At 34.5% G+C, this 26197-nt stretch overlaps 1 protein-coding gene across 2 annotated transcripts in view; it reads left to right on the top strand.

The window, feature by feature from the left end:
• LOC117174164 (mushroom body large-type Kenyon cell-specific protein 1) overlaps positions 1–23934 on the top strand; it is a 180814-nt gene extending 156880 nt beyond the window's left edge. For both annotated transcript variants that reach the window (XM_033362988.1, XM_033362987.1), the window contains exons 7-11: positions 5685–6075; positions 9538–9778; positions 10865–11708; positions 11792–13026; positions 20116–23934. In XM_033362988.1, coding sequence (XP_033218879.1) covers positions 5685–6075; positions 9538–9778; positions 10865–11708; positions 11792–13019 — 2704 coding nt within the window. In that variant the 3' untranslated portion in view covers positions 13020–13026; positions 20116–23934. The remainder of the gene's footprint in view (positions 1–5684; positions 6076–9537; positions 9779–10864; positions 11709–11791; positions 13027–20115) is intronic.
• Positions 23935–26197: the final 2263 nt, after the last annotated feature.

Raw genomic sequence — 26197 nt, 5'->3', positions numbered from 1 at the left:
CCCCCCCCCCCCCCAAACAAAATACCACCAATTATAAAATCATGTTTCAAATCAACCCCTTATCAATCAAAAAAATACACAATTTTACTTTTGTTTCTTTTACTATCGAAATTTCTTGCCATATAACTTTAAAAAACGTTAAACTATGGAAAATAGTAAAAAACATTCTTCCAAAAAACAATTTGTTCATAAAAATTTTTTCTGTGCATTATATAATATTGAAATACCTTAAACTGATGTTACTCTATGAAATCCTCTTAGAAATCTTATGAGCTTGTTTTTTAGATTTTTTAAATTCAAATCGGTCAACATTTGTGGGCTTTACGTTATTTGGAAGCAAAAAAGTGATTTTTTTCTCACTGTGCGGGGATCTAGTGATTCTGCAAAATCTAAATTGATAAGATTAAAAATAAAAAGCGTAAAAAATCGTCGCGTGTCTCCTTATCCTTGGTTCTTTGCAGCATGATCGAGTCATTTTAACGAGTTCGTCGACCGCTGTTGTCGGTCAACAGAATCCGCAGATAAAAGTGCATTTCGACCATATACGAGTCTGATAGGAGCTACCGTGGCTCAGTCTGAATTTATCGGTACTTTTTTGTTTACCGCTCTGTCTGCAATTTTCTCGCTCACTGATCCCACCACAATAGCTTCGTAAATTTTCTACAATAAAGATAAGATGAAAGCATCAATGTATATGTGTGTGTGTTATGGAACGAAGAAACCAGCCTCAGGACCGAAAAATCGAACTTCCGGTTTTTTCTCAAATTCTGAATAACAGAGCTTTCTCCTATCGAAAAAAAATTTCTCGCTCAATATGAATGGCACCATTTTACCACTTATTTACAGCTCCTTAAAATTTGCAGATTATTTTTTTCATTCACAAAATATGATTATCCGTGCGCATGTTTCATAATTATTAAACATGTGCACAGATAATCATGTTTTGTCAATGAAAAAAATTATCTCCAAATTTTAAAGAACTGTAAAATATAATTATATTTGAAATACTTCAATTTAATATTTGTTATTTAAATTTAATGTTTAAAATAATGATATTTAAAAAATGTACTATCTGATTAAAGTTTTTTATTTTCGCTGATTGTAAATAGCGACTGAAAACTCTTTTTTGGTTGAAAATTCAACTGCTAAGTTCAAAGTGGAACCACTTTGTTAATAATTAATTTTTTAGGTTAATTATTCTACCTTTTAATTAATTTTTTTTTAAATTTTGCTATTTTGTTAACATTTCTTTAAATTATTTTTTTGTATCTAAATTGTTCGATTGAAAATATCTGTATTTTGTCAGAAATGAACCTTTTTTGGTTGTAAATTATTCTTTGTGGTTCAAAATTCATTTCCTTGGTTGATTATTTATGTACTTCCTTATGTACTTCCTTGGTTGATTATTTATGTACTTTGGTGAATTCAGCGAATAATTGAACTATTAGGTTAAAAATATAATTAAAAATTAAAATATTTTGGTGAAAATTCATGTATTTTGTTGGAAATTATTCTTTTTGATAGAAAGTTGATCTTGTTAATTGAAAATTCATTTCTTTAGTTAAAATTTTTTTTTGAATTAAAAATTAATTCTTTAACTAAAAATTTATCTAAACTTTTTTTTTATAGATTTTTAGTCTTTTTCGTAGAAAAACGTTATTTCCTTTAAAATATATTTTAATTATTCCCTTTTTCGTCAAATATTTATGAACTGTTTCGTTAAAAAATTATTTTATTTGGTTAAAAACTTATTTTTGTAACTTAAAATTAAACTATTCTATCATTTGTTAAAAAAATTGTTTTAGAAAATTAATCTTCTCGGTTAAAAATTTCATTATTTGGATTAAAATTTAATTTTCTGGTTAAAGATCTAATTCTTTTATTGAACCTGCCTCACTTTAATTAAAAAATTTTTCGAAAATTTGTTTTATTTTTGTTGCATATGAATATTTTTACTAAAAATATAATTTTTCCTAAAAAGAGGATTTTTTTCGTTGAAGATTCATAGCTTGAGTTAAAAATACATTTCTTTGGTTGAACAATTAATTATTTTGTTGAAATTTAATTTTTTTGTTGTAAATTTTATTTTATTAACTAAAAACGGAACTATTTCGTTGATTAAAATTCAATTTCTTTTTTGGAAATTTAATTGTTTCTTAAAAATGCAATTTAAGGTTTTTAAAATTAACCTTTTTATTTGAGGATTCAACTAATTTGTTGAAAATTCGTATTCTGTTATTCAAAATTTAACTCTTTTTCAAATTTATTTTTGTATGAAAATTAATCTCTTAACTGTAGACTTGATTATTTCATTTCTGGTTCAAAATTTAACTTCTTGATTTGAAAATTCATTTACTTTGTTCTAAATTCATATTTTTTCTGTAGAAAATGAATATTCTTAAAATCCTTTTAAATCATTGGCAATACTACAATATTCTTTGAAATCCCTTGAAATTTTGTACGACTCTTGAAACGCTTTAGAATCCCTTAAAATCCTCAGAAATCTCTGAACTTGTTTCAAATCCTTAAATCTTGTGAAATTTCTTGGAACCGCTGAAAATTTTTGTAATCGCTAGACATCTTCCGACAGTTTAATTTAATTTTATTTATTTTACAATTTTCACTATAAAACCACTTAAAAATTTGGAAATTGTACTACATTCTTTTAAACTTTTCAAAATAATTTGAAATCTGCGGAAATATTTTTGTATTGAAATTCCTTGAAATTTGTCGAAATATTAGGTTAAGTGAATATTTAAATCTCCGTTAGTAATTTCTTTATTTTTTGCAGCAACTCTTTTAAAATTTGAACATTACTTATTATTATTCTGATTTTCTTATAATGATTTTTCTAAAATCTCAAAAAACTATAACAAATTCATTATAGAAAAATGATGTCTATTCTGTGATACTTTACCGGTTCATTTGACGCAATATTCCGTAATGCTGAATTATGATGTTATGTTGTCGCCTATCGTATTGAAATAATGTTTTGTAAGTGGAATAATAGTTTCTGATCCATCAGTCTAAAAAAATGGTTATAGTTTTTATCTGTGAAAAAATTCCTCCGTAGTTCCACTGGGATTCGAACCCAGGACTACAGATTGCCGGTCTTGTACTCTTACCTGCTAAAATTACACATCTTGTAAAAATTTTTACTTTAAATTTAATTGAGAAATTAAGTTGTAATGTTACTTTTTTGAATAGCGTAGTGAAATAGGTTTTTTGTCGGTGGAGTGACTGTTTTTGATAAACAAAATTTTTTATAATAAGAGCACCAGATTCGAAATCTGTAGGCATGGGTTCGAATACCAGCGAACCTGAAGAGAAATTTTTTCGCAACTAACGACTATAGCCATTTTGGCTTAGACTACTAAATTATAATCCGTTATCCCACCAACAAAGAACTTTTCCGTGATACTAATCAGTCTCCAACAAATAACAGGAAATTGTACATTGTACTTCAGATATAGTTGACGAAATTTAGGTCTGCGGAAACAATAAGTACTGAATTTTGTAATAGACAAAGGAAGTCTCTCGACCTTTATTTTGAATAGAATCACAAAGGGAATTCGTAAATGTCAAAAGGAAGAAGAGTAGGTATGATGGGTATTGATTTAGGGAAAAATAATTGGATCGTTCATTTAGTTCAGAATGTTATGCTTAAAGCGAAAAGTTCGTCCTCTGAAAGGAAACACGTGCATCGAATTTCCGAGCACGTGCGTTAATGTTCTGCACAACTGAAGTTTGCCATAACTCAAATAATGAATAAGAAACCCAATGTACAAACTGCCACTCGATCCTATACAGAATTTTCGTTGACGTCACTCTTTGGATTCACATACTTTAATCACAAATTCATAATCGCTCCATTAGCACAATGCCTTCCACTCGCACTTCGGTTTACGTCAATTCTGAAATGATGATAAAGTTCATAAAAATAATAAATCAGAGCCAAGAATGCTGAGAATCTTGTTATTATCACAAAATATTCGCGAGGCAAGACACGTTCCTTTTTATTTCGTGGACATTTATTATTAGTTCGTATCAATTCAAATTTTCCAAGCATTTTCGTTTTTTTTTTATCAATTGCCTGAACGTGACTCTTTTTATTTCCTTTCATTTATTAGATAAATTTTAGAGGCTTCAAAATTTTGTTTTTTTAATTTCTTTTAGGATTGTGATTGCACATTTCTGAGCTGAACAATTTTTCAGTGATTGCGAGGCGGAATTCAAGTGTCTTTGTGTCTAGCCACGATTGCCTTCAAGCTAAAAAAATCTTGTCATTTTTAGTTTTAATATTTTTCGTTTTGAGAATGGATGAAAACTACTTTATGATCAAAAATAAACAACTCGTTAGAGGTAACGTCTAGTTATTATTACCTGCAAAGAATTTCCAAGAATTAGAATCTTTTTGAGAAATTTAACGAGATTTCCTAAAATTATTAGGGAATTGAAAATATTTTAAGGACTTACAAAAGTTTTAGGGTATTTTAAAAGATTTCAAAGGATCACAACACGTTTCAAAGATTTCAAACGAAGTGAGCGGATTTTAAAAGATTTGTAGGGATACCATAAAATTCTTACAAATTTTCAATTTCAAAAAATTTCAAGAAATATTAAAGCGATTTCATAATATTTTGAGAAATTTTAAGGAATTTGAAGAAATTGAAATAGATTTAAAATAATTTTACATCTCGGGATTTTAAAGGATTTTTAGAAATACAGAAATATTTTCATGAATTTTGAAAGATATTAGACGATTTTGATCAGATTAAAAAAAATCGAAGGAATTTCAAAAGATTTCAAAGGATTTTAAAGTATTTCTTTAGATTGTAAAAGATTTAACTGATTCCCAAAGAATTTTTGAATGTTATGAAGGACTTATAGGGATCTCAAAGGATTTTAAGGAATCTCGTAATATTACAAAATGTCAAAGATTTTGACAGATTTTTATAAAATTTATGACATTTACATTAGAATTAAAGATTTCGCAGGATTTTTTATAGGATTTTAAGTATTTCAAGCTATTTCAAAGACTTAAAATTTGATAAATTTAAAGTATTTTCAAAAGTGAAATCCTATTCCATTTTTTTAAAGTAACCCAAAAGCTTTGAAATCATTTAAGTTCTTTAGCAAGTCCGTTAGCATGTTCGCTATCATTTCCCACATTTTGAAGGCGAAATATTCCTTATCCTAGGAAAAAAGCCGGGGAATCAAACACTGAAAAAATCGATACTGTTTCCTAAAGCCCTATGCAAATTAATCACATTTTGCTAAATTAAAACTTTTTTGAATTAACCAGCAAAAAAAGTGTGTAGGGACGTCCGTTAGCATGTTCGCTATCATTTCCCAAATTTTTAAGACAAAATATTTATTATTCTAAAAATAAATCCGGGGGAACCTAAAACTGGTAAAATCAACCATTTTCTAAGTATCACATGCCCTTAAGGGTACTCCAAAAGAATGAAAAAAATTTCACGCGACTTTCTGGAAGATCTGTATTGTATAGCTGATTAGATTAGATTATAAGGATAGGATGGAAGAGGAGAGAGAGAGAGAGAGAAGATTTGAATGACTTAAGTAACGGCCTAACTTTATGAAACCCTTTCGTTGTACGCGTATGATGCTTAGTTTGACTAATTTACAAAATGTAAATAATGGAATCAATTATTTGTTTGCAGTTCCTGTTATCGGGCCAAACCAAGGTTGACTGGTCCAGCTGGTGTTGGTGGTGTTTCAGTGGTGGGTGCTGGCGGTGGTAGGAGAACTTATACCGAGGAGGAGCTGCAGGCAGCCCTGAGGGACATTCAGAGCGGAAAACTAGGGACCCGGAGGGCAGCAGTGATCTATGGAATTCCCAGAAGTACCCTTCGCAACAAGGTCTACAAGCTCGCAATGGAACGCGAAAGAGACGCGTCCCTGACAAACACCATTTCACACCCTCACGATTCTGGCGTTCCAGCCGCCACGATTACGACTACCACCTCTACCACCACCACCACATCAACAACTACAACACCAAATACGCCCCAAAATGCATCTGCAATCACCCTGCCCTCGCAAGTGGATGAGGTAGGTTTTGGGGACAAAGAGCATTATATATCAAACGAAACTAACAACTAGTGCATTAATTCATCGATTCTACCTATGAAGAAGAAACTGGGGGTACGAAACGTTGCATGTAATTGTTCAAGCAGGGTAGTAGTCAGCTGAATGGAGAGAAGTGAGGTAAAACGGCCACGCTAGCTGTGGGAGAGTTTCTGAATTTCCGTTTGGTGTTAAACGGTTCGACCTGTTCGGGGTAATGGTTGGATATGTTTAGGGTAATGGTTCGATTTGTTCGGGATAATGGTTCAATCTGTCCAGGGTAATGGTTCTCCCGAATCAGTGGAGCCGTTCTACTAAACAGAAGTTGCGCTGGTCACTGTGTAATTGGCGCGAAAATTGTACGTGTTGGATGAGCGGCTCTACCAAGCCCTTCCCGTGTGATTGTACCAAACTGAGGTAAACTGTCCGTTGTTCCAGGCTTGAAACGTGCTGCCACTAGTGGAGTTCGCCAGAGATACTTACGATTCAACATGGAATGTTTATCTCAGTTTGGGGTACCCAACTCCTGTTTAACCTGCTTAACAGATTACTCGCAACATTTTGTACCCTCAATTTTTTTCTGTCGCGAGATCCAGTAGAGAAAATAAAAACCAAAGTACAGAGAATAAAAACAAGAAACTAGTAATATCTCCTAAAACTAGGTTCGCGAAACTTATTTAGATTAATGTGAGATTCGGAGCAGGTATCGTCAGTGGGTGGGTCAAAAATAAAAAAGGCGAGATTTCAAATTGTTACTACCCGAAAAAGTAGCTTTTCGGGTTTTTGAAAACATTACAGCTATGAAAATCCACTGCGAAAAAAAACCGCCAAGACCCAGGTATCAAAGTGGGAAAATTGTCTACTCAAATCTTGCTAAAAAATACTAAAAAAACTTCTGCGTTTTTTCCAGGTATATTTTTTCATAGTAGGGATTCATTAAAATATTTCGCATTTTCAAAAACATATTTCTATAAATAATGTGTCTTTGTTCAGTTTTTCGAAATTAAATTATTACGTCTAATTTAGAGAACTCTGAAAAATTACATTAAAAGATATTCCTAAATATATTAACACTTTCCATATATTAAATAATTAAATAATACTAAATACATCATTAATATCTTCTGAAATGTCACTAAAATCCATATATCTAAGTAATAATTGTTAAAAAAATGTATTTTATTTTTTTTTACTTAAAATGTAATGCATTGTTTGGGTAGAATGGATGCTTTGTTATATTCGATTCAATGTGTTTAAAATTCCTAACTTTTTAACTAAATATATTACATTTTCTACAAGACAGAAATTTTTAACTAAATAGTTAAATTTTTAACAAAAAAGATTAATTTATCACGAAAAAATACTATTTTAACAAAATACATGAATTCTAAACCAAATAGTTAGAGTCTCAATTAAATAACATAAAATTTCATCAAATAGTTTAATGTTTAACTAATAAATATTAGTTTTTAACTACAAATAAAATGGCTCAATTTCCAGTTTGAGAAATCAATTTATAACTAAATTAATAAATTTTTAACTCAAATGATGAATGTTTAAGAGGAATAGCTGAATTTGAAACCAAGAAAATAAATTTGCAACTAAATTTATAAGTTTTTAACTAGAATGACTTAATTTTCAACAAAAAAGATGAATTTTCAACCAAGAAAATCAATTTCTACCAAAATGACGAATTATCAAAATAATAATTTTTCAAGCAAAAATTAAATTTTTTAATTTTCAGTCAAAGATTTTGTTTTCATAAAATAGTCCCAATATGCTACTATTTCAAGTTCTAAAGATTATAAAGTTCAGAATTTTTTATTTTTTATTCACCCTTTTCATCAGATCAAGGTCAGAGCTTATTTTAAATTATTAGAAAAAAAGTTTCATGTTTATAAATCGTTCTTCTAATTCAATACTTTCAATTTTATTTATAACATTATTCAAATTTGAAAACTGGATAGTTAAAATATTCGATGAATATGATAAATTGTTCAATTTTAAACATTTAAATTAAATACCACAAAAAATCTGTATTTAATGTTACCCGTTTGGATTTATCATTAGTTTCAGCATTTTGTAAATTATAATTTAATTGTTTCGGACAACACTCACCCTTAAAATGAGCCCTGTTAAATAAATATCAAATTATTGGGTTGAGAAGTTAAAGTCCATCCCGGACAAATTTCATAACAATCTATTCATTCATCATTTTGTTGAATTTTCGAAATTGATATTAACAATTTTCTTGACGATTTACTGATGATCTACTGACCTAGCTCAAATTTAAATCACTCTTGGAATTTCAATTCAAATTCCATTTTTATTCAATCATTCAAATTTTCCTCAATACAGGACAGATTTTTGAAAATCTCATTTTAAATGAACTTTAAGAAGCCAGAGACAAACCAGCTAGCATAGTTTTCTTAATTCGAAATTGACTTCAAATTTTCGAAAGACAAGTCTAATTTTCGGGAAAAATTAACTCATGATTGATCGAGCCGCTGGACGTTTAATATTTAAGTGTGGTTTTGGTTAAAAAAAAAAGAATGAGCTTCCCCAAAACATACCTCTGTCATGATAATCGAAGAATTTGTGTAGATCATAAAATTTCTGCTCTAAAAAAAGACTCTTCCTTCAAACCTTCTTTAAAAATAAGAACCTTGAATTTTTTCTCCGAAAAAATGTTCTACACTTATTCCGAGAGATTGTCATGATGCTCAGTAGTGTTCCGTGTTTTTTGCATGGGCTGTTTAACTTTTTATCACTATTTGTAGTTTAACACTCGGCCACTTGGCGCACGCGAGGTGACGAGGCTCGAGGTAAGTTTTTGGGAAGATACGTACAAAACGTGACTTCTTTTTCACTTTCCTTCGCGTTGCTGCAAAGGAACGAGTTCGTACTCACGATTTTTCTTTCTTGGTTTATAAAGATCTCGAAAAAACAGAAATTTTTCCATGAAATTTCTTGATAATTGTGAGTACGCGCGAGCTGCGTTCTTAGATTCTTATACTTTTGCCATGTATCCCATCAGTAAGGCGAATTAGAGCTTAATTTTGTCTTGAATGCATGTTTTAAATGACCCACGTGGGTCATTTATCCTGAATCTGTGTATAGATTGTTTAATACTCTGTCGTCATCCAAATGCGTTGCGACGCATTAAGAAAGGAACATAAGTGTTTTAGCAGTCCCTGCATGATGCTTGCTACATTGCATCATAATGAATCGATCAAATACCAATTTCATTAAACATGACACCATAAGACACGAATACAATTGTTAAGCTCAAAAAGGTTAAAACGCAAAAGATCAAAATGAATGAAAAGAAAATATCGATTAGAGCTAGTCTTATTATTTGCCGAGGTTTTTATTATTCGAAGGATTATTTTGCTGCTAGTGATAAGAAAATCAAACAAAAGAAGCTAGAATGATCTTTTTTAACAGGCGGACGAAAAGGAACTATCAGGTGCTGAGGAAGAAAAGGAGGTGGAGAAGGCGTTGCTGAAACCCTTGCTATCTCTTGAGGACCTAGTCAGGTTTTCTGCTCTTGAAGGGAGTGGCGGAGATTCGTTAAGGACTCTTTTGCAACGTGGGCAGGAGACAGGAACCGAGTGGCCTGGTTTTGAACACGCGAACATTGGTCCCTACATCCAGAAGATGTTGGCTGCTGCAACACCCTTCAAAGGTATAAAAACAAGCATCTTGATTATATTTTACTATGTGGTTCCAAGTTTCTGAAAGGTCTGATTAAAAGCTAAAAATAATATAATTGCACAGACCTGGTGGAATTATCTCTGATCGATTGGCTAGACTCTTTTAGTATTTAACTGATCTGGGTCATTCGTGTTGGTGCACGAAAGTTAAAAAAATGGCGTGTAACTTCCTAAGACTTCAGGGATCGATAGAAGCCAGGCCCGGTCCGCTGAACGGGTCGACAACACTTTCCGCCTTTTTACATCGACGTCTGAAACGACCAAAGCTATTCTAGAGAGCTAATCCGGATTGACATAGAAATTCCCTTTTGAAACTTGATAGCTTCATAGAAGAAGTAAAACTGAGGTCTATAGGGTGTAATGATGTTTGTTAACTGCAGACCAATGATTGGGAAATCCCGAAGGTGTTTTTTAAAAAGAGAAAAAGGATTATAAAATTTTATGAAAGATGTAACAGCAACTAACAGTTATCATTGAAATAGGAATGCCACTACAGTGGCCATCTTCAGTTAATAGCTCCGTGTTCAAATTTTCCGTTATCGATCTTCTTCTTTAAATATCATAATTGTAATAATATTACTGAATTCAATCTTTTGGAAAATAGTATACTAGAAGCATTATCACTTCTAATTATAAGTCCATCTTTAGTAGATAGCTTCATGTTGAAACTTTCCGAAAACGATAAAGGCATACTTCTTTAAGATTCAACGATATAAAAAACCGATAGATGATTTTTAAAGAAAACAAACCTAGTATTATTTATTTTCTTATTTCTGACATTTCTTAATTGAATCTTTAGGATAAAAATCATCACCAGCCTAAAACCGAAATAACGTCGAAAACCGTCTTTATTTGATACCTTCATATTAAAAGTTTCCTAGATTGATGAATGATGCTTCTTTTAGAGTAGAGATAACCCAACGAGGAAAAAATCCTATCGATGATATTTAAAGAAAACAAACCTAATCTTCTTCTTTTAATATCATAATTGTTGATATTATTGTTAATAATGCTAAATTGAATCTTTTGAACAGCAAGACTGAATTATTTTTATACAGGTCTCGCAGAGTCGCAAGACTACCGAATTCCCGAGGTGATGAGGAGGTTGATGAGCGAGGACAAGAGGCTGAGTAAAGACGTGAACGGTGATCAATCCGGCCACAATCAACAGCACGCTCAACAGCAAAATCATTCTCAGCAACAGCAACGTGGCTCGATGACGAATGACGACTTCAATGCGAGCATCGAGGAGGAGGAGGAGGGTGACAGTGGTCAGGGCAGAGCCATACTAAAAATTCCGTCCTACAAACCGGCGAATGCGCCGGGTTCCAGCAAGAATGGTGAGCCAAACTCAGCTTCCTTCGCACAGGGCTTCGCTCAAGGAAGCGGTGCTGTGGCCGGAAGTCCTGGTTTAATGGAGCGCTCGAGTCCCGCATTTTCTGGCACTAGTAGTCCCACGAATTCTTTGGTAGGCAAAGGTGTGGGTGTCAACTTCCGCGACGTCATCGCGAAGAGCATAAGTGTCAAATTCCAAGAGGGTCAGTCTCCAGGAGGAATGCAAAGTCAGGGTGGACTCTCCCAGTCGCCTCAGTCGATGATGGGCGAGTCGAATCCCTTCAAAAGAGGTCGTTACACACCGCCTCAAACGGCTCAGCAGCAACAGCAGAAGCAACAACAGTCTCAGTCTCAAGACAAGCAAGGCAAGCCGGGAACTGGAGGCAAGGGCACAAGACCTAAACGTGGAAAGTATCGAAATTACGATCGAGATAGTCTTGTTGAGGCTGTGCGAGCTGTGCAGAGAGGAGAGATGAGTGTTCATCGAGCTGGAAGCTACTACGGGGTTCCACATTCTACTCTGGAGTACAAAGTCAAGGAGAGGCATCTAATGAGGCCGCGAAAAAGGTACATTTCAATTCTCTCTAAGTAATTTCAAAAATGTGTATACTCGAATGATGTTAATCCTAGTTTTTTATTTCTGATTGCAGAGATCAAAAGCCACCAGACGACAAGGTCAAGGAGACCGTGGCTGCGCCAGGGGCCATGCGACCCGGAGCACCCGACAAGAAGCCTCAGCTGAAACCTCAGAAACCCTTCACACCTCCTGGAGGAATGCCAGGTCCGAACGGTATGAAGATGCCACCCTTCATGGAAGGCATGCCTCCGCTTCCGTTCGCTCATCCCTTCAACTTCTGGGGTCCAGCGCCTTTTATGCCCTCGCCCTTCATGGGGGGAGCTCCCAACGTCCCGGGAATGCTGCCCGAGCAGTATTTCGCCACTCAGAGGATGAGAGGACTGCAGGAACAGCAGAGGAACGCAATAGTCCAGCAGCATCAACAGAGGGATAGAGATGGCAATACTGGATCAGCTGAACCAGGAACGTCTAACTCCCGTGGTTCAATCGTGAAATCTACGAGGGAGATGGCTGAGAGTCTCTACGATGGGACCGGGGCGAACGGTAGTTTTCTGGACAATCTGATCAGATCGAGTCTGGAGACAGGTATAACGAGGGACCAAAGGGCGATTGCGGAAGCTAGGAGTCAGCAGCAGCAACAGCAGCAGCAACAAGCGGCTCCGCAGCATCACCCGGAGGCTCTAAGTAGCAAGGCGCTAATTGACCAGCTCTGCAGGAACTCAAGGCGAACGCCACTTCCAAGGATGACCCAGGACAGTAGCGAGGATGAGAGCTACAGAAGCTCGAGCGGCAGGTCGATACCGGAAAGACCTGAACGAGTACCCACCGTCGACTTAAGTCCTTCGCCTTCCGAAAAAGGTCGCACCGATGATGGCAGCGATCGACTAACCTCGCCGCCCACGCCTCTACCAGTTTCCAGGGCGAGTAGCAGGGAGGAGGATCGCGACCCCAGGATTGATTGCAGCAGTAGGGAGCGGGAAGTCCTCAACGGGGGCAGCGAAGACCGGGAGAGAAAGACTCTGAATCTGCAGCAGTCGCTGAATCACTACCCGGACTTACACAATCTCTATGCCGTATCAACTGACAAAAAAAGTGCCTGTGATAGTAAGCTTATAGTAGATCATTCGAGCCAGAAGACTCAGCAACAACAGCAGGAGTATGCGGCCGTAAGTGGGCTGGTGGTGCAACTGCAGAGGGGATACAACTCCGGTACCAACAGGTCCGGCGATCCACCTTCCAACAACCAGCCACAGGAGCAGCGCGGCTCAGCGGTGCTCATGGAAGACTCCGTAGAGCAGTAGACGAAAAGTCAGTATCTTCTCGTAAAGTATACAGTTGCAAAGTAATGTAGCGACGACAGTAACTACTAAAGTAACCAGTACAGTAAATCCCCTCCCAAGGCCCGCAAACCACTGTGCCCGTCCAGCCATCGACGGGGATCCGGAGAATCCATCTTGCTCTAACTTTTCTCATATTTTCCGAGGGGAAAGAAAGCACGAAGTCGAAGTAAACTCGAAGTGCCCTGTTTAGCGGCCAGTATCGCGGAGACAGGTGAACCTTCAGGATCCTCGTCATTGGTCGAGAGTGGTTGCACTCATTCAACCCCTTCTTAAGCTTCAACGTCTCGAGGCAAGAAACCCGGTGCAAAAACGAAAGCGTATGCGAGATGCTACACCACCGAACCAAAAATAGTGTCGGATGTCTTGACGATCACAAGCAAACCATCAGCGAACTCAGTCATGATCTAATTTTAATCGAAACAAAATAGAATCAGCTTCAAACTTTGTCTCTTTTAAGAAGATTGTTGGAAGCTGGCTTTATCCTTTTTGCATCTTTCGGTTCAAAATCAGTTTCCACGCCAATGGGTTAGAGTTTCTTATTGAGTATTCTAACTTTACGTCAGACTCGATCGGTAACGTCGAAATCTATAAGGCCGTATCACTTGGTGAACTGCAAAGCATTGATTACATAGAAGTTTGACTAAAATTAATTTTTTCAGATAAAAGTAAGTAAAAATCATGATGACCCGTTGCTTTTCAAATAGAAAAGCCATTTATTTAATTATTGTTGCCAATTTGGAAAGTATGCGGTTTGGACAAACCATAAAAAAATGTGCCGTGATTGAGGTTAGGTTAGATTGTAGTGGCAGTTGGTGGTGACAATATTTTGAAATTTTGGTAGTGCCTTAAAGTGTGTTTAAAAGGATTTAAAGCTATTATTTTTGCACCTTAAAAGGTGACACAAGAGAAAGGTACAAGAAGTAATCTTGTAAGATTTCTTAAAAATCCATAAACTACTCCGAAATTTTTAATCCCTTTATTTTCTTTACAATAATTTTAAATCTTTCGAAGTTTCTCGAAATTGACTGAAATTGATTCAAATCTTTTCGCATCCTTTAAATTTCTTAAATTCCTTTGAATCTCTTGACAATCTTTAAAATCTTTAGATTTTTTCAAATATCTTGAAATCTTTTTAAATAACTTTTCAATTACTCGCTTGACATTCTTTAAAATCAATAAAACTATATTAAAATTTTATAAAAATCTCTTATAGATTTTTAAGCCTTTTTGAATTATATTTAAATTCGTTAAAAATAAACTTGAAAATCCCGAGAAGTCCCTAGGAATTTCTTAAAATCACTTGAATTCTTAGAAATCATGTAAGTGTTAAAAATCTCTTGAAATTGAATAAAATTATTGAAAATATCTTAAAATCCTGTAAATTTTCTTAAGCTTCTTAAAATCTCTTGAAAAATCTGTATAAATTTTGAATTCTGTTAAATCCCTTGAAATCTTTTAAAATTGATTAAAATACTTTTGAATCACTTTTTTATAATTTGCTTGACTTCCATTAAAATTACTAAAAGCATCTTAAAATCTGATAAAATCTCTTGTAAATCCTTAAACCTTTTTGAATTATTTTTAAATCCTTTAAAAGTAAACTTTAAAATCTTATCAAGTCCCAAATAATTCTTTTAAATCACTTGATTTCTTATAAATCCTTTAAAATGCCTTGAAAATCTTTAAAACCCACCGAAATTTTTTAACCTCCTTCAACTTCTTTAAAATCATTTAAAATCGTTCGAAAATTATTAAAATGAATAAAATTTCTTAAAATAATTTAAATTTAGTTAAACTCCTTATAATCTTTGAGAGATCCTTCAAATCATTGATTTTTTTTTAATCTCTTGAAATCTCTTAATATTCATTAAAATATTTTTAAATAAATTTTCAATAACTAGATTGAAATTGTTTAAATTTACTACAAATTGTCTTAAATTCTTATAAAATCTCTTTTAAATCACTTCAACTTCTTTATAAGCACTCAAAGTCTTTCGAAATTTATTGACAATAATTAAAATCTCTCAAAATCCTTAATATTTTTTTAAATACCTTACAATCCTTGAATTTTTGGAAATCGCTTGAAATCTCTTTAAATTCATTGAAATTGTTTTCAATAACTTTTCAATAACTCGCTTGAAATTCTTCAAAATTACTTAAATTGTCTTAAAATCCGATTTAATCTCTTGCAAATCCTTAAACCATTTTGGATTCTTTAAAAAATCTTTGAAATTTCTTGAAAATCATTCAATTTTTCTGCATTCTTTAAAGTCGCTTCAAAATTCTTTGAAATAATTAAAAATCTCTTGACATTTTCTAAAATCACTTAAAGTCTCTTAAAATCCTTTCAAGTCTCTTTAATATCTCTTCAAATTCTTTAAAAAGCATTTAACTATCTTGAAATTTTTTTAAATCTCAACAACAACAAAACTCAATTGCGGCACATTATAATTTTTCGTGATGGATAACTAAAAATAAATTGAGAATAACGTTTTTTTTTCAATAAAATCACATTATTTTATCATCGGTCACTCCAAAATTCTATTTTAGGATTTAAAAATTACTTCTGATACATTTCCCAATCATTATTTATCATGAATATAAAATTTTAACATTAATATCGTTAAAAATGCGCGCGTTATCAATAACCAATCGGGTGGCCAGCGCGACGCAAGCGCGGTTGACAAACTTCCGAAAATTGTGAGCACTGCGGCGGACACGCCAAACTTTCAATTCACAATATGTATATTGTAATTTCCACTTTTCACAAATTTCAAATAATAATGAAATAAATGGATTTTCTTTCTTGAAAGTAAAGCTATATCACGCTTTTTGTTTTACTTTCGCCCAAATTAATTAATTTTAGTCAAACGCCTATCTAAAGAAAGCTTTTCAGTCCACCAAGCGGTAAAGCTTTATGGATTTCGGCGTTACCGGCCGAGTGTGACGTAATGTTAGAATACTGAATATGTAAAACGTCCGACACTAAACAAAAATCACTGCGATCCCACCAGGAAATACGCCACGAACTCAGACAGTAGAGGTCTTCTTGACTTCTCCACATGTCGACGTGGTACGACTCTTTCGATTATGGCGATGTTAACGAAAAGCAAAAAAGACAAGGAAACGATAACAGAGAACCCACACTCGACACAAATTCCGACACATTTACACTATTACACTCTACACACGATTCCTACACGGGCGTGATCCAAACACGATTTGTATACTGTACCCCTTTTACCTGAGGTTTCCCGGAATATCCAAACGCCCACGAAACTGGTAAACATTAAGTAGAAAAAAAAGGAATCAAGTTTGGCGCGCTTGCGACCCTCACCGTTCTACCTACGAAGGGCAGATGAAGAAATTGAACACATCATATTTTTTTCTCTATCAATGTAAAACTACCTAACGTAACTTACCTACTTTTAACATTACTTAACTTTTAAGGAAGCAACATAATTATATAAGAATAATATATTATATATATACATATATTTTTGGTCATTACGAAAGATTAGCGACGATGATATGCGAGCCAAGACTTTTGTTGGCGCGCGAGGCGTTTTTTCACAAGGCGACAATATTCTCTGATATCTCAGTTTTTCATGCCGGTCTTTTTAAACGGATCTTCGCGTCCCAAGTTTATAATGTGTGAAGCTAACTATTGAGAGTTCTCTCCGTGGACGAATGCGCGTTTTTACGAAATCAATCCAAAAGTATGTGCGAAGATATAGAAAGAAAGTGAAGCTTTAGTAACAAGAGACCCGAATTTGAAAAAATCTTCCAGATTTATTTACAAGGAAAGGAGGAAATTGAAAATTTAGTGTTTTAGAATAAATTTCGGTCTGTTATAAATTCACTGGAATCCCTTTTTTTAATTCGTGTCTCTTTTTGTACATAAGTTTTGGAAGTCCTGAAACCGCCGGGTTTTCGTGACTGGAAAAAGAGAGGGATGAAAAGTGTGTTTAATTATTGACGTGTACGCTTAAAATAATTGTGATTTCCTTGTCACTTTTGAAGCTTCGCACCTTCGTCAACGGAGACTGCGCTGTGGAGCAAACTAAGAAAAATTATTTAAAAAAAGACAGTTTGAGAGACAAGAAATCCTGAGAAAAATAAGATAAATCTAGAAACGCGCGCTCTCGATTCCGGATCTCTTCTGATCAGTTTCTTACACGTAAAAGTCCACTTTTTGATACGAATGCAAGTTTTCTACCATAGCACAAGCGCGTAGCGTTCTTTGAAAGACTATTTAAACACTTTTTCTCACCACGGGTTCACATTTTAAGGGATTGCAGCCTGGATTCTAACTCGTTTTTGGATTGTTTAGTAAGTTAGACTCCTTCCAGGTTCAGCAATCGTTTTTCCATTTTACCAAATTTTTATTTAAAGAATCATCTAAAGTTGAAAGTTTAAGATTAAATGAAAACTATTGAACGAGTTGTTGATGGACTTGGAAGGCCGAATGGTTGGGTTGTAGATCCCGAATTCCTGATATCCGGAACTAGTTAAAGTAATATTTTAAAAATGGGTTGCTCCGCAATTAGGTAGGCGCGCGCTTTAAGTTATACGAGTGGCAAAACAAAAAGTCTGAAAAGCTGTTAAATTCCCGTTGGACCAAAGAGCGACAGGAGATAAAGGGGAACAGGGGAAAAGTTCGACGCGCAGGAAAGTTTCGCTAGGTTTAAATTATATAAGGAAATGAGATCGGAATGGCGCTGTACCGACAGGGCAGATCGAATAGCGTAATTGCGACAAGAGCGGATTTTGGGAGAAAAAAAGCTGTTTTCTGTTTTACGTATAGTGAAAAACGACGCACTCATCATGACTCTTATACGACTGAAACTTTAGGCTGTACATAACGTAAGGCATGTATGTTCGGTGTTAAAAAATTCCTCACTATGAAAAAAATTATAATACGAAAAAAGCATATTAAGACAAGGCTACTCTCTCGATGTTTTGGACATAAACTAAATTTACATATTTAAATTATACAAAAAAAAAATGCGCAAGTTATTGAGTGTAAACGTTAAGGACTCTTAGGGTTAACATTTTAAAAGAAAAAAAGCAGCAAAGCAGAACAAGCACTAATCATGATTGTGTGTAAACGTATTTTAAACCAAAAAAACTCCCCGCGAAAAAGCAAAGTACTTTCGGTGTATTCTTAAACTTCTTAAAATACCTTGGAAAAGCTCTTTATTCTAAATGTTCATCCGGGCGTATTTCGAGAAAAAATGTTGTATACACACACACGTACCCTGTAAACTAACTCTTATTCTCGCCCTTTACCTTTACCTATACCTGTACCAACAACCCTTCTGGCCCTCTTTGCCCTGAAGCCTAAAACTTTTAAGGAACAAATTTAACGTTAGATGTGAAAATTATATTATTGTACGGATGATATATCGCTATCATGATTGTCGTTATTAATTACGATTACGATTCGTTGCAATCGGTGCAGTACTATTTATACCAGCAGTCGGATCCGTGATGGTTGACCTCTCCGTGACTTTTTAGAAATTTTTCCAAAAAAATAGAAAGAAAAATTTCTAGGACGTTTTACCAACTCGATCCCCAAGGATGATTATAAAAAATAGAAAACTTAGTGGAGTGGGTTGTAATCAAAATTCAGTTTTCAGCTGAGGCCATAAAACAGGAAATCATCTTCTGGGACGGGGGAAATTCGATTTTTTTCAATCGGAATTGGTGTTCGGTAACTTAATCAAATGTGTTCGCGATATGGCAAGTTTTACCGGAGATTGAAATACGAACGCCCTAGATAAACGGTTCTTGAGTATTTCAGTCCGACCTCTCTCTTTTCCAATCAATCTTTTCATCGAGATAAAACAAATTATTTTGTTTTCCAATATCGCAAGATCCGATTAGGTACAGTTTACTTTTTATAAAGAATTCCCTTTATTGAAAATGGTTCTTAAGAAATTTGCTTATTAAAATTGAATAGGAGAAACTTTTTTCAAGAAAAGTTAAGGTTTCTGATTGAAGAAGAAAGGAGCTTTGTTGGAAAAGAGTAGAGCGAGTTCGATATCTGAAAGAATATGAAAAGAACTCGGAATGGAAATACAGCGAAGTCACGCTTGCAAAGGACACTGTCGAGTTCCGGTTTGCGGGGGAGGTGGACATTCGGTTCGAGCGAAGAACTCATTAAAAGTTGGTTATCGAAGTCAGAACGGTGGGTTTTAAATACGTTTATTTATTATGTCAAAGCAAACGAAATTCTCATTAAGCCCAATACTTTCGAGACCGAAAAAAAAGTAAGCTTCTCTTCCGAAATTCGGATTAAATAGGAACTTGGGATATTAAAAAATTAGACCTTGAAAGAGTTTCGATTCCAAAGCCACCTTCCTCGACACTTCGCGATGCGCTAAAACAGATCCGGCGAAATGAATTAGTCGAAAGAGAGGGGAAAATTTAAGATTAGATGAAAATATATTATATTAAAATATCTGTGATGTAAAAAAGTAACAAAATTTTGATGTATATTTTTCACAAGATATTGTAATCCAGCTAGTCTATATTTAAAAATACGATACTATTGTAATTATGAGATACGAGACAAAATAATTAAAAAATTACGAGGTGGTCGTACGGGACCAAGATGGCGGGCATCGCTCGGAAAGTCGGGCCCAAAGATTCCTGTTTTTTTTCTAATTTTGTTGTTATTGCATAAATTGGGTCAAGATGAAGAAAAACACAAATTTCGACCGTTTCTACCTGTCTTACCCTCGAGAGACCTAAAAGAAATTCCCTTTGACGGTTAATAATTTTTTTTTTATTTTACGCTTTTGACAAAAACTGGAAGATTTGGTCCGATTAGCCCTGAAACGGCTCAATGTCAGCTACCTCACAGAGTCGTTACGTTTGGTTGGATCTTGATGACCGAGATGACCCACGAGAAGCCTTTGTTTTTATTTTTTCAAACTATTGTTCCTTTTCAAATTATAAAATTTTTATTTTGTACCTTTTGTTTTTATATTATTCACACACTTGTTTCATTTCAAATTTTATTTTAATTTTCTATTATTTTTTTTTGTAGGAAAATATTTTGTGGATCATCCCCAAGATCCGACATCGGTTGAAGAAGGTCTAAGCAGTTCCAAATTGTGCCTAAGTTTTGAGGTTACGTTTTTTACGACTCAACAAAACGAAAACGATAGAAGCAAAGTTTAGTTCCAAGCAAAACGAATATGGGGAATTTTAGCTAAAATGAGGCTAGAAGTAGCGAATGAATGAACGATGTATAAAAAAAAGTATAAACTTTTTGCGTTCCAGGGCCGCCCGGCCGCCATCTTGCGTTCACTTTTAGGTTCTGTTTTGTCGAATAAGTGCAATTAGGTAAATCGAAACACAACCACACTGGCACGTTATTAGTGAATTGGGTGAAAAAGAGGGAAACGAACTGTTACGCGCTAGGTTAGTTTTTTAAATTCTATTTTCAATTTACGTACATTCTCGAATGTTGGGATTTTCGTGATCAACGAAGAGCTGGCCTGTCGTTCATATTATATTCATGTACACAACCACCGATACGTTAAAAAAACTCCCAAAATTCCTCGATGAATTTTTCGCTCTTTTCATGACTCTTAATATTTAAAAAAAAAGTGTTCGTCCTCTTTTGACGAGTCCGACTGATGGTGCATTGTTGTTAAATAGTATACGAGTATTAGGAAGGGTTTAAGGATATCAATTCAATAAATTTATAGGGAATTTGATTAGCATTCCAATAAAATATTTGGAATTTTTCGAGGAAAGATAAGATATTTTTCTTGAAGTGGATTGTCCTTAAAATTTGTTGTTAGTAGTTAAATCCCACGAGGATTAAAGCATGTTATCAGTTTATTGAAATCTTGTTCCAAGTAGTATACGAATACGCACTAAAGAATTTTGCGTCGTTAAATTAAATTTTTATGTTTATCACATAAATTTTTTATAAATGCTGGTTTTTAAAAAATCAGTATATTATTTCTAAAAGATATTTATAAGAATCTGTAGCTAGACTAATTTTTTTAAATTGTAAAAAGTTGTTTTGTAAAGATTTGAGAGTCGGGGAAAGAGCGAAAATCCAGTGGATGATCGATTTGCCTTGTCCGAGGATTCTTCGATTGTCGAAATCTTGGTACCTTCCAATTGGCTTTAATTCGTACGCTAAGTTTTAATTATACGATGACTAAAAGTCTGTCTCGCATTTAAATGTATACGCTATTCGACTTTTCGAAGGACTCAAGGAAAATACAAATTGTTTTTCTCCTGGAAACTTCGTCGAATTTTGATAAAAATTTCAGAAAGTTCTGAACGCGAGAATGACAACATAGGGAAACCAGCGTGAAGCTGATTTCTTATCAGGTTATCAAGCAGACCTAATTATTCAATTAGATTTTGTATTGAGATTAGTGATTGATTGTAATCTGTTATCGAAATTTTAGTCATAAACAACACAAGAGTGTAAATATTCTTGCGGTTGTTAATAAAAAATAACTTTGAAGTTGATTTACATTTGTAATTTAAAAAAAAAACTATTTAAACCTGATGATAAATCATCTGCGTTGGATCAGCCTAGTACGGTCTAGTTTTAGGTCAAATGGCGCTGGTACTACTTAGTTAGTACTTTAGAATGGCGCTTTAGTTGTTTGTATATCGTGTTTTTCTATACTGTCACTCTGACTGCCTTACCTCTTCGGTCTTGCAAAATCTCAAAATTGACAGGAAGTGTTTCAAAATTTTGATGATCGGTATTCAAGAAGTTTAGACATCGGCTTTCTGCTACACCATTTGATTTTATCATTTCCTTTTTTCACAAAAATAAATTCTTTTAGTCTATTTCTAATTGAGCAGCCGGATCAAAGAACCAGTTACATCTGGTTCTTTGATCTGGGGTCTCGATTGCGGAAACATTATGTAAAAATCTTTCTTAATATGGTTTCGTTCTGCTTCACCTGTTTTGGGATTTGGTGCCCAACCGAAAAGGCGAGGCCCTTGCACTACAAAGATAAATAATATGTAACTATTCGAGAGACGGAAAACTATAATGATAACTACAAAGAATCTGGAACCAGCCCTGCCAGCCCTCCAATCACCATGTTAATCCCCCCTCCCTCTCCGCCATTCAATATTTACAGTAAGCTCACACAATTCACACAATTACACACAGTCTGCTCTCAAAAGCATAACAAAATCATCAACATCCAGAACCAGTCATCTCCTCTCAGTCAAATCGGAGATCCAGCCTCGAAAGCTAAAAAAATTCAACCACCTCAAGAATAATAAACAATAGAGAAAAAAAACATCTTGGGCGCAAAGTTTCGACATGAAAGACGACCAATGAACGAGCATATCACAAAGAACCAATAGCGTGTAGAGATGAGTCATCATAAAAAAATAGGTAATTTTCAATCGCATTGCGCTCCGAATTTTTTCAACTTTCGAAGGCTGCATTCTCCAGATGTGTCACGGATTGCATACTCATCCGCGCACTTCAAAAACCGGCAACAACACATGAACCAATAGACATCAAATAGACCCACGATTGACCCCGATTGCGATTTCTCGCTCGTGGCTCGTCGTTGATATAACAAAACAATACTTTGCATCATATCCAACAGTGATTTAAGCGAAACAAAACTTAAATAGAATCGGATCGTCCAAATCTCACGCGGCGTGCTTAGCGCCTCAAATTGCCGATCAGCGCCATCTGCCAGGGACGCTGAGAATCATTTTTTACCCGTGCAGATGGCGTTTCGGTAAAGGCGCTCTCTAAGGGCGTCGCAATCGAGATCGGACGAAAGTCCCCTCAAATCAAAACCTGCAGTTAGCACAGAGATAAACAATAAGTGCAGAGGAAACAAACTACTATAATAAACAAAAAAGGTATATATATAAATATATTATATATTATTATTATTATTAACATACATAAAGTATATTATTAATAACGCAAAAAGTACTATATATTATTATGATTATTATGATTATAATTATATTATTAAATCTAAAGAAACAAAGTAACATTCCAACCGTCAATGTGCCACACGATTTTTTATATTCTCTTAAAACAAACAAATTTCGTAATCGTCGTTTAAACTTAAAAAACTGAAGTGAGGAAAGAACGGAATCATTTATCATAAAAAGACTATTAGGAGGGGGTAAATGGGGGTGGATATTTGTGAATATTTGCATTTTTTTCAAATCGCGACTAGGATGCGTGTCTTTTCTGTATATTAGGCTGCCGAACGTTCTTCTTTCACACTCACGTAATTTGTCTTTCCCGACGAAAATCCCGAATTTCCCGCTCACACACTTGCAACAATTTCGGCCATGATCCGAGATCTCGGTTCTCAGATAGAAAAGGAAAATAGGATACAGTTAGGCGTCCGTCGACGCGTTATCAAGCGAGTGAACAGTTTTTCGATTCTCTAAATCATTTTAGGGCGCGGATTTGCTGACGAAGCTATGTCGGTACGCGGTGAGCACCACTGCCGCGCACATGCATTTCACTTATTTCTCTGTCATTGGGGGAAGGCCCCGCATGGCCCGGATAGTGAATCTCATTCAGGATTAAAGGCGCTTGGTGACAAATCCGCACTCCGCTTCGAGTGCAATTTTCCGCATTTAAATAATATTCCGTATTTAAAGAATATTCTCTATTTAAATAATATTCCATAATTAATCAATATTCCGTATGCATTTTTTAACTATAAGTGTAAAGAACAATCGCTACCCATTTCCAGAGATTCGAGAAACTGTTCGTTCGGCCCCGGACTCTCGTCAAAAAATAAATCAAGGATTAGTTCTCATTTATGAGTTCTCTCCCGATAGGCGAAAAAAGGGAAACAAAATGACGAATCAACAAATAAAAAAACAAAAAAAAATTATGTACATGACTCCTAGGATACCGATCAGTAGTTCTCTATTTTGCCGACCGACCTATCGCCACGACGATTGATTAAAATTAAAAATAATAGCAGGTATAATTACTACGATTATTATGATTATTATTGTATATTGAAGTACATTAGGTGTAAGTACATTTACTAATGATACCGGTTCATTATTGCGTATAATTAATTAACTAATTAAATACGATCATTAAGTGTGGGTGAGTGCATGTGTGTGACACAATTTGTGTGTGTGTGTTAACTAAATTGGTAACGCGAAGAAAAATTGAGCGATATATAAATAATATGAATATGTGCAGATAATATACACATACGATTTACAAAAAAAAGACAAAATAAGATTATATATTGTGACGGTGACTGTGACGACTCTGACTATTGAAGTAATTTATTGTGTAACATTTACCAGTGAAAGTACGCGCACACACACTCATCTGGAATACATACACTCATTCATAGCTCATATTTCTAATGCAAGTATAAACGCTTCATCGTGACGATATGGTGACGATTTTTATTGTTTTATGTTATTGAAATTCCCACGTCGAGAAAATAACTCTTTTTCTCAAGAAACTCGATTTCCTTATTTCGCCTTTAATTTTTTGTAATTGAGGGTCCGGATCAAAGAACTGGTTGTAAATTCTTTGATCGGGGCTCGTAATTACATTTTGTTTAATCAATGAAATTGAATTTAAATTAAAAATGATTTAAAGCAGTTTCAAAATTGTTCCTGCAGGATATATAAATGCTCGTGTGACCCTATCAAACTTTCCATTAGCGAATCGAGTATTTTGATAAATGAGCTTATTCTTTATCGACAAAGGAATTCAAGCTCGAGACCGATTGTGCAATTCGTAGCATTATGTAAGATACTCGGATCTTCTCCGTCTCTCCTGTCCTTCGCGTTTCTATTATTCTCCCTCCTCTTCTCAAAACTTTTATTCTTTTTTATTCTTTTTAAGTTTTAAAATCAAATTGTAACATTTTTTCTTCTGTAAATTTTGAGAGTCGACTTCGGGAAGTACTTACTCACTTGAAAACGCTTATATACGATTACACGATAATTACTCTTTTTGCCGCCAACCCCCCCCCCCCCCCCCCCCCCCCCTTACGTGTCTTTCGAGTCTGAACTTTTTCCATTTCAGGAAGCTCGATATATCTATGTAATATATACTGTATATTCGTATGTTTTACACTTGTACACTTATACGAGACACACACAAACACATAGGTACTGTTTAATGAAATCATAAGGACGAAAAGACTATAACGTATGTTACAAATGGCGGAGACCAATTACTATTCGGTATTTTATCTTTAGTAGAAAAGCGAAAGAAAAGACAGGAAAGTCAAAAAAAGGTCGAGCTCCGTGATAAATAAGGAGAGAGAGTATAACAGGGCCCACTTTTTTAATATCGAGGAGAGTCGATGACGAGGCGAGACGTATAATAGTACGATATTTTTTATAACAAATGCATGATTCCAGACAAGCTTTAAACACAGACGCAGTGTCTAAAATTTTTGGTAATTTATCACTTCGATTTGGTCCAATCTGTTTACGCAAGCTGTTTACGCAAGCTGTTTACGCAATCTGTTTACTCAATCTGTTTACGTAGTCTGTTTACGCAATATGGTTTCTTGAAGATCACTCTTTCTGAGCCCAAAATGTAATCTCCTGGGTTTTTAATATTCATTATGACACTGAAATCATGCATGTGTCATAAAAAAAAATATTTTTTCAGGTAGATCTCTTGTACGTATCCTACCTCTATTTCTCTTTGCGTCATGATAGTATCGAAATCGAGTCCAAAAATTCCAGAGTGCATTCCATTATGTTGTGATCATCTGTTTCTTTCTGGAGATTTTGCTTCAGAGGCCTGGAAAGTTAGTTTCTATTTTTTGTAGGAAGAGTTTCAATTTCAATTCAGAAACAAATTTTTCAAATAATTTTTTAATTGAATTGAGACTCGATCTGAACTAGAAATTTCCATAGGCCACTTCGCTCAAGTAAAGTAAGGAGGATGAAAGGATTGTTTTCAATATTTTTCAGTGAGAATTAGATAAAATGAGCAATTCAGTTACAATCAAAACGACATGTGTTCATAAAGAATTCGTAGACGTAATCGACTAGCAAGAATTCAGGAAAGTAAAGCGAAGACGAGCAAAGTCTCATTCCCAATATGGTCTCGTTATATCTTCCTCTGCTGCTCGCTCTCGCACCGATGA

This window comes from Belonocnema kinseyi, chromosome 6, assembly GCF_010883055.1.
Source record: "Belonocnema kinseyi isolate 2016_QV_RU_SX_M_011 chromosome 6, B_treatae_v1, whole genome shotgun sequence".
Classification (NCBI taxonomy): Eukaryota; Metazoa; Arthropoda; class Insecta; order Hymenoptera; family Cynipidae; genus Belonocnema; species Belonocnema kinseyi.
Note: the sequence above shows the minus strand (reverse complement) of the source record. Positions and strands in the feature narration are given on the sequence as shown.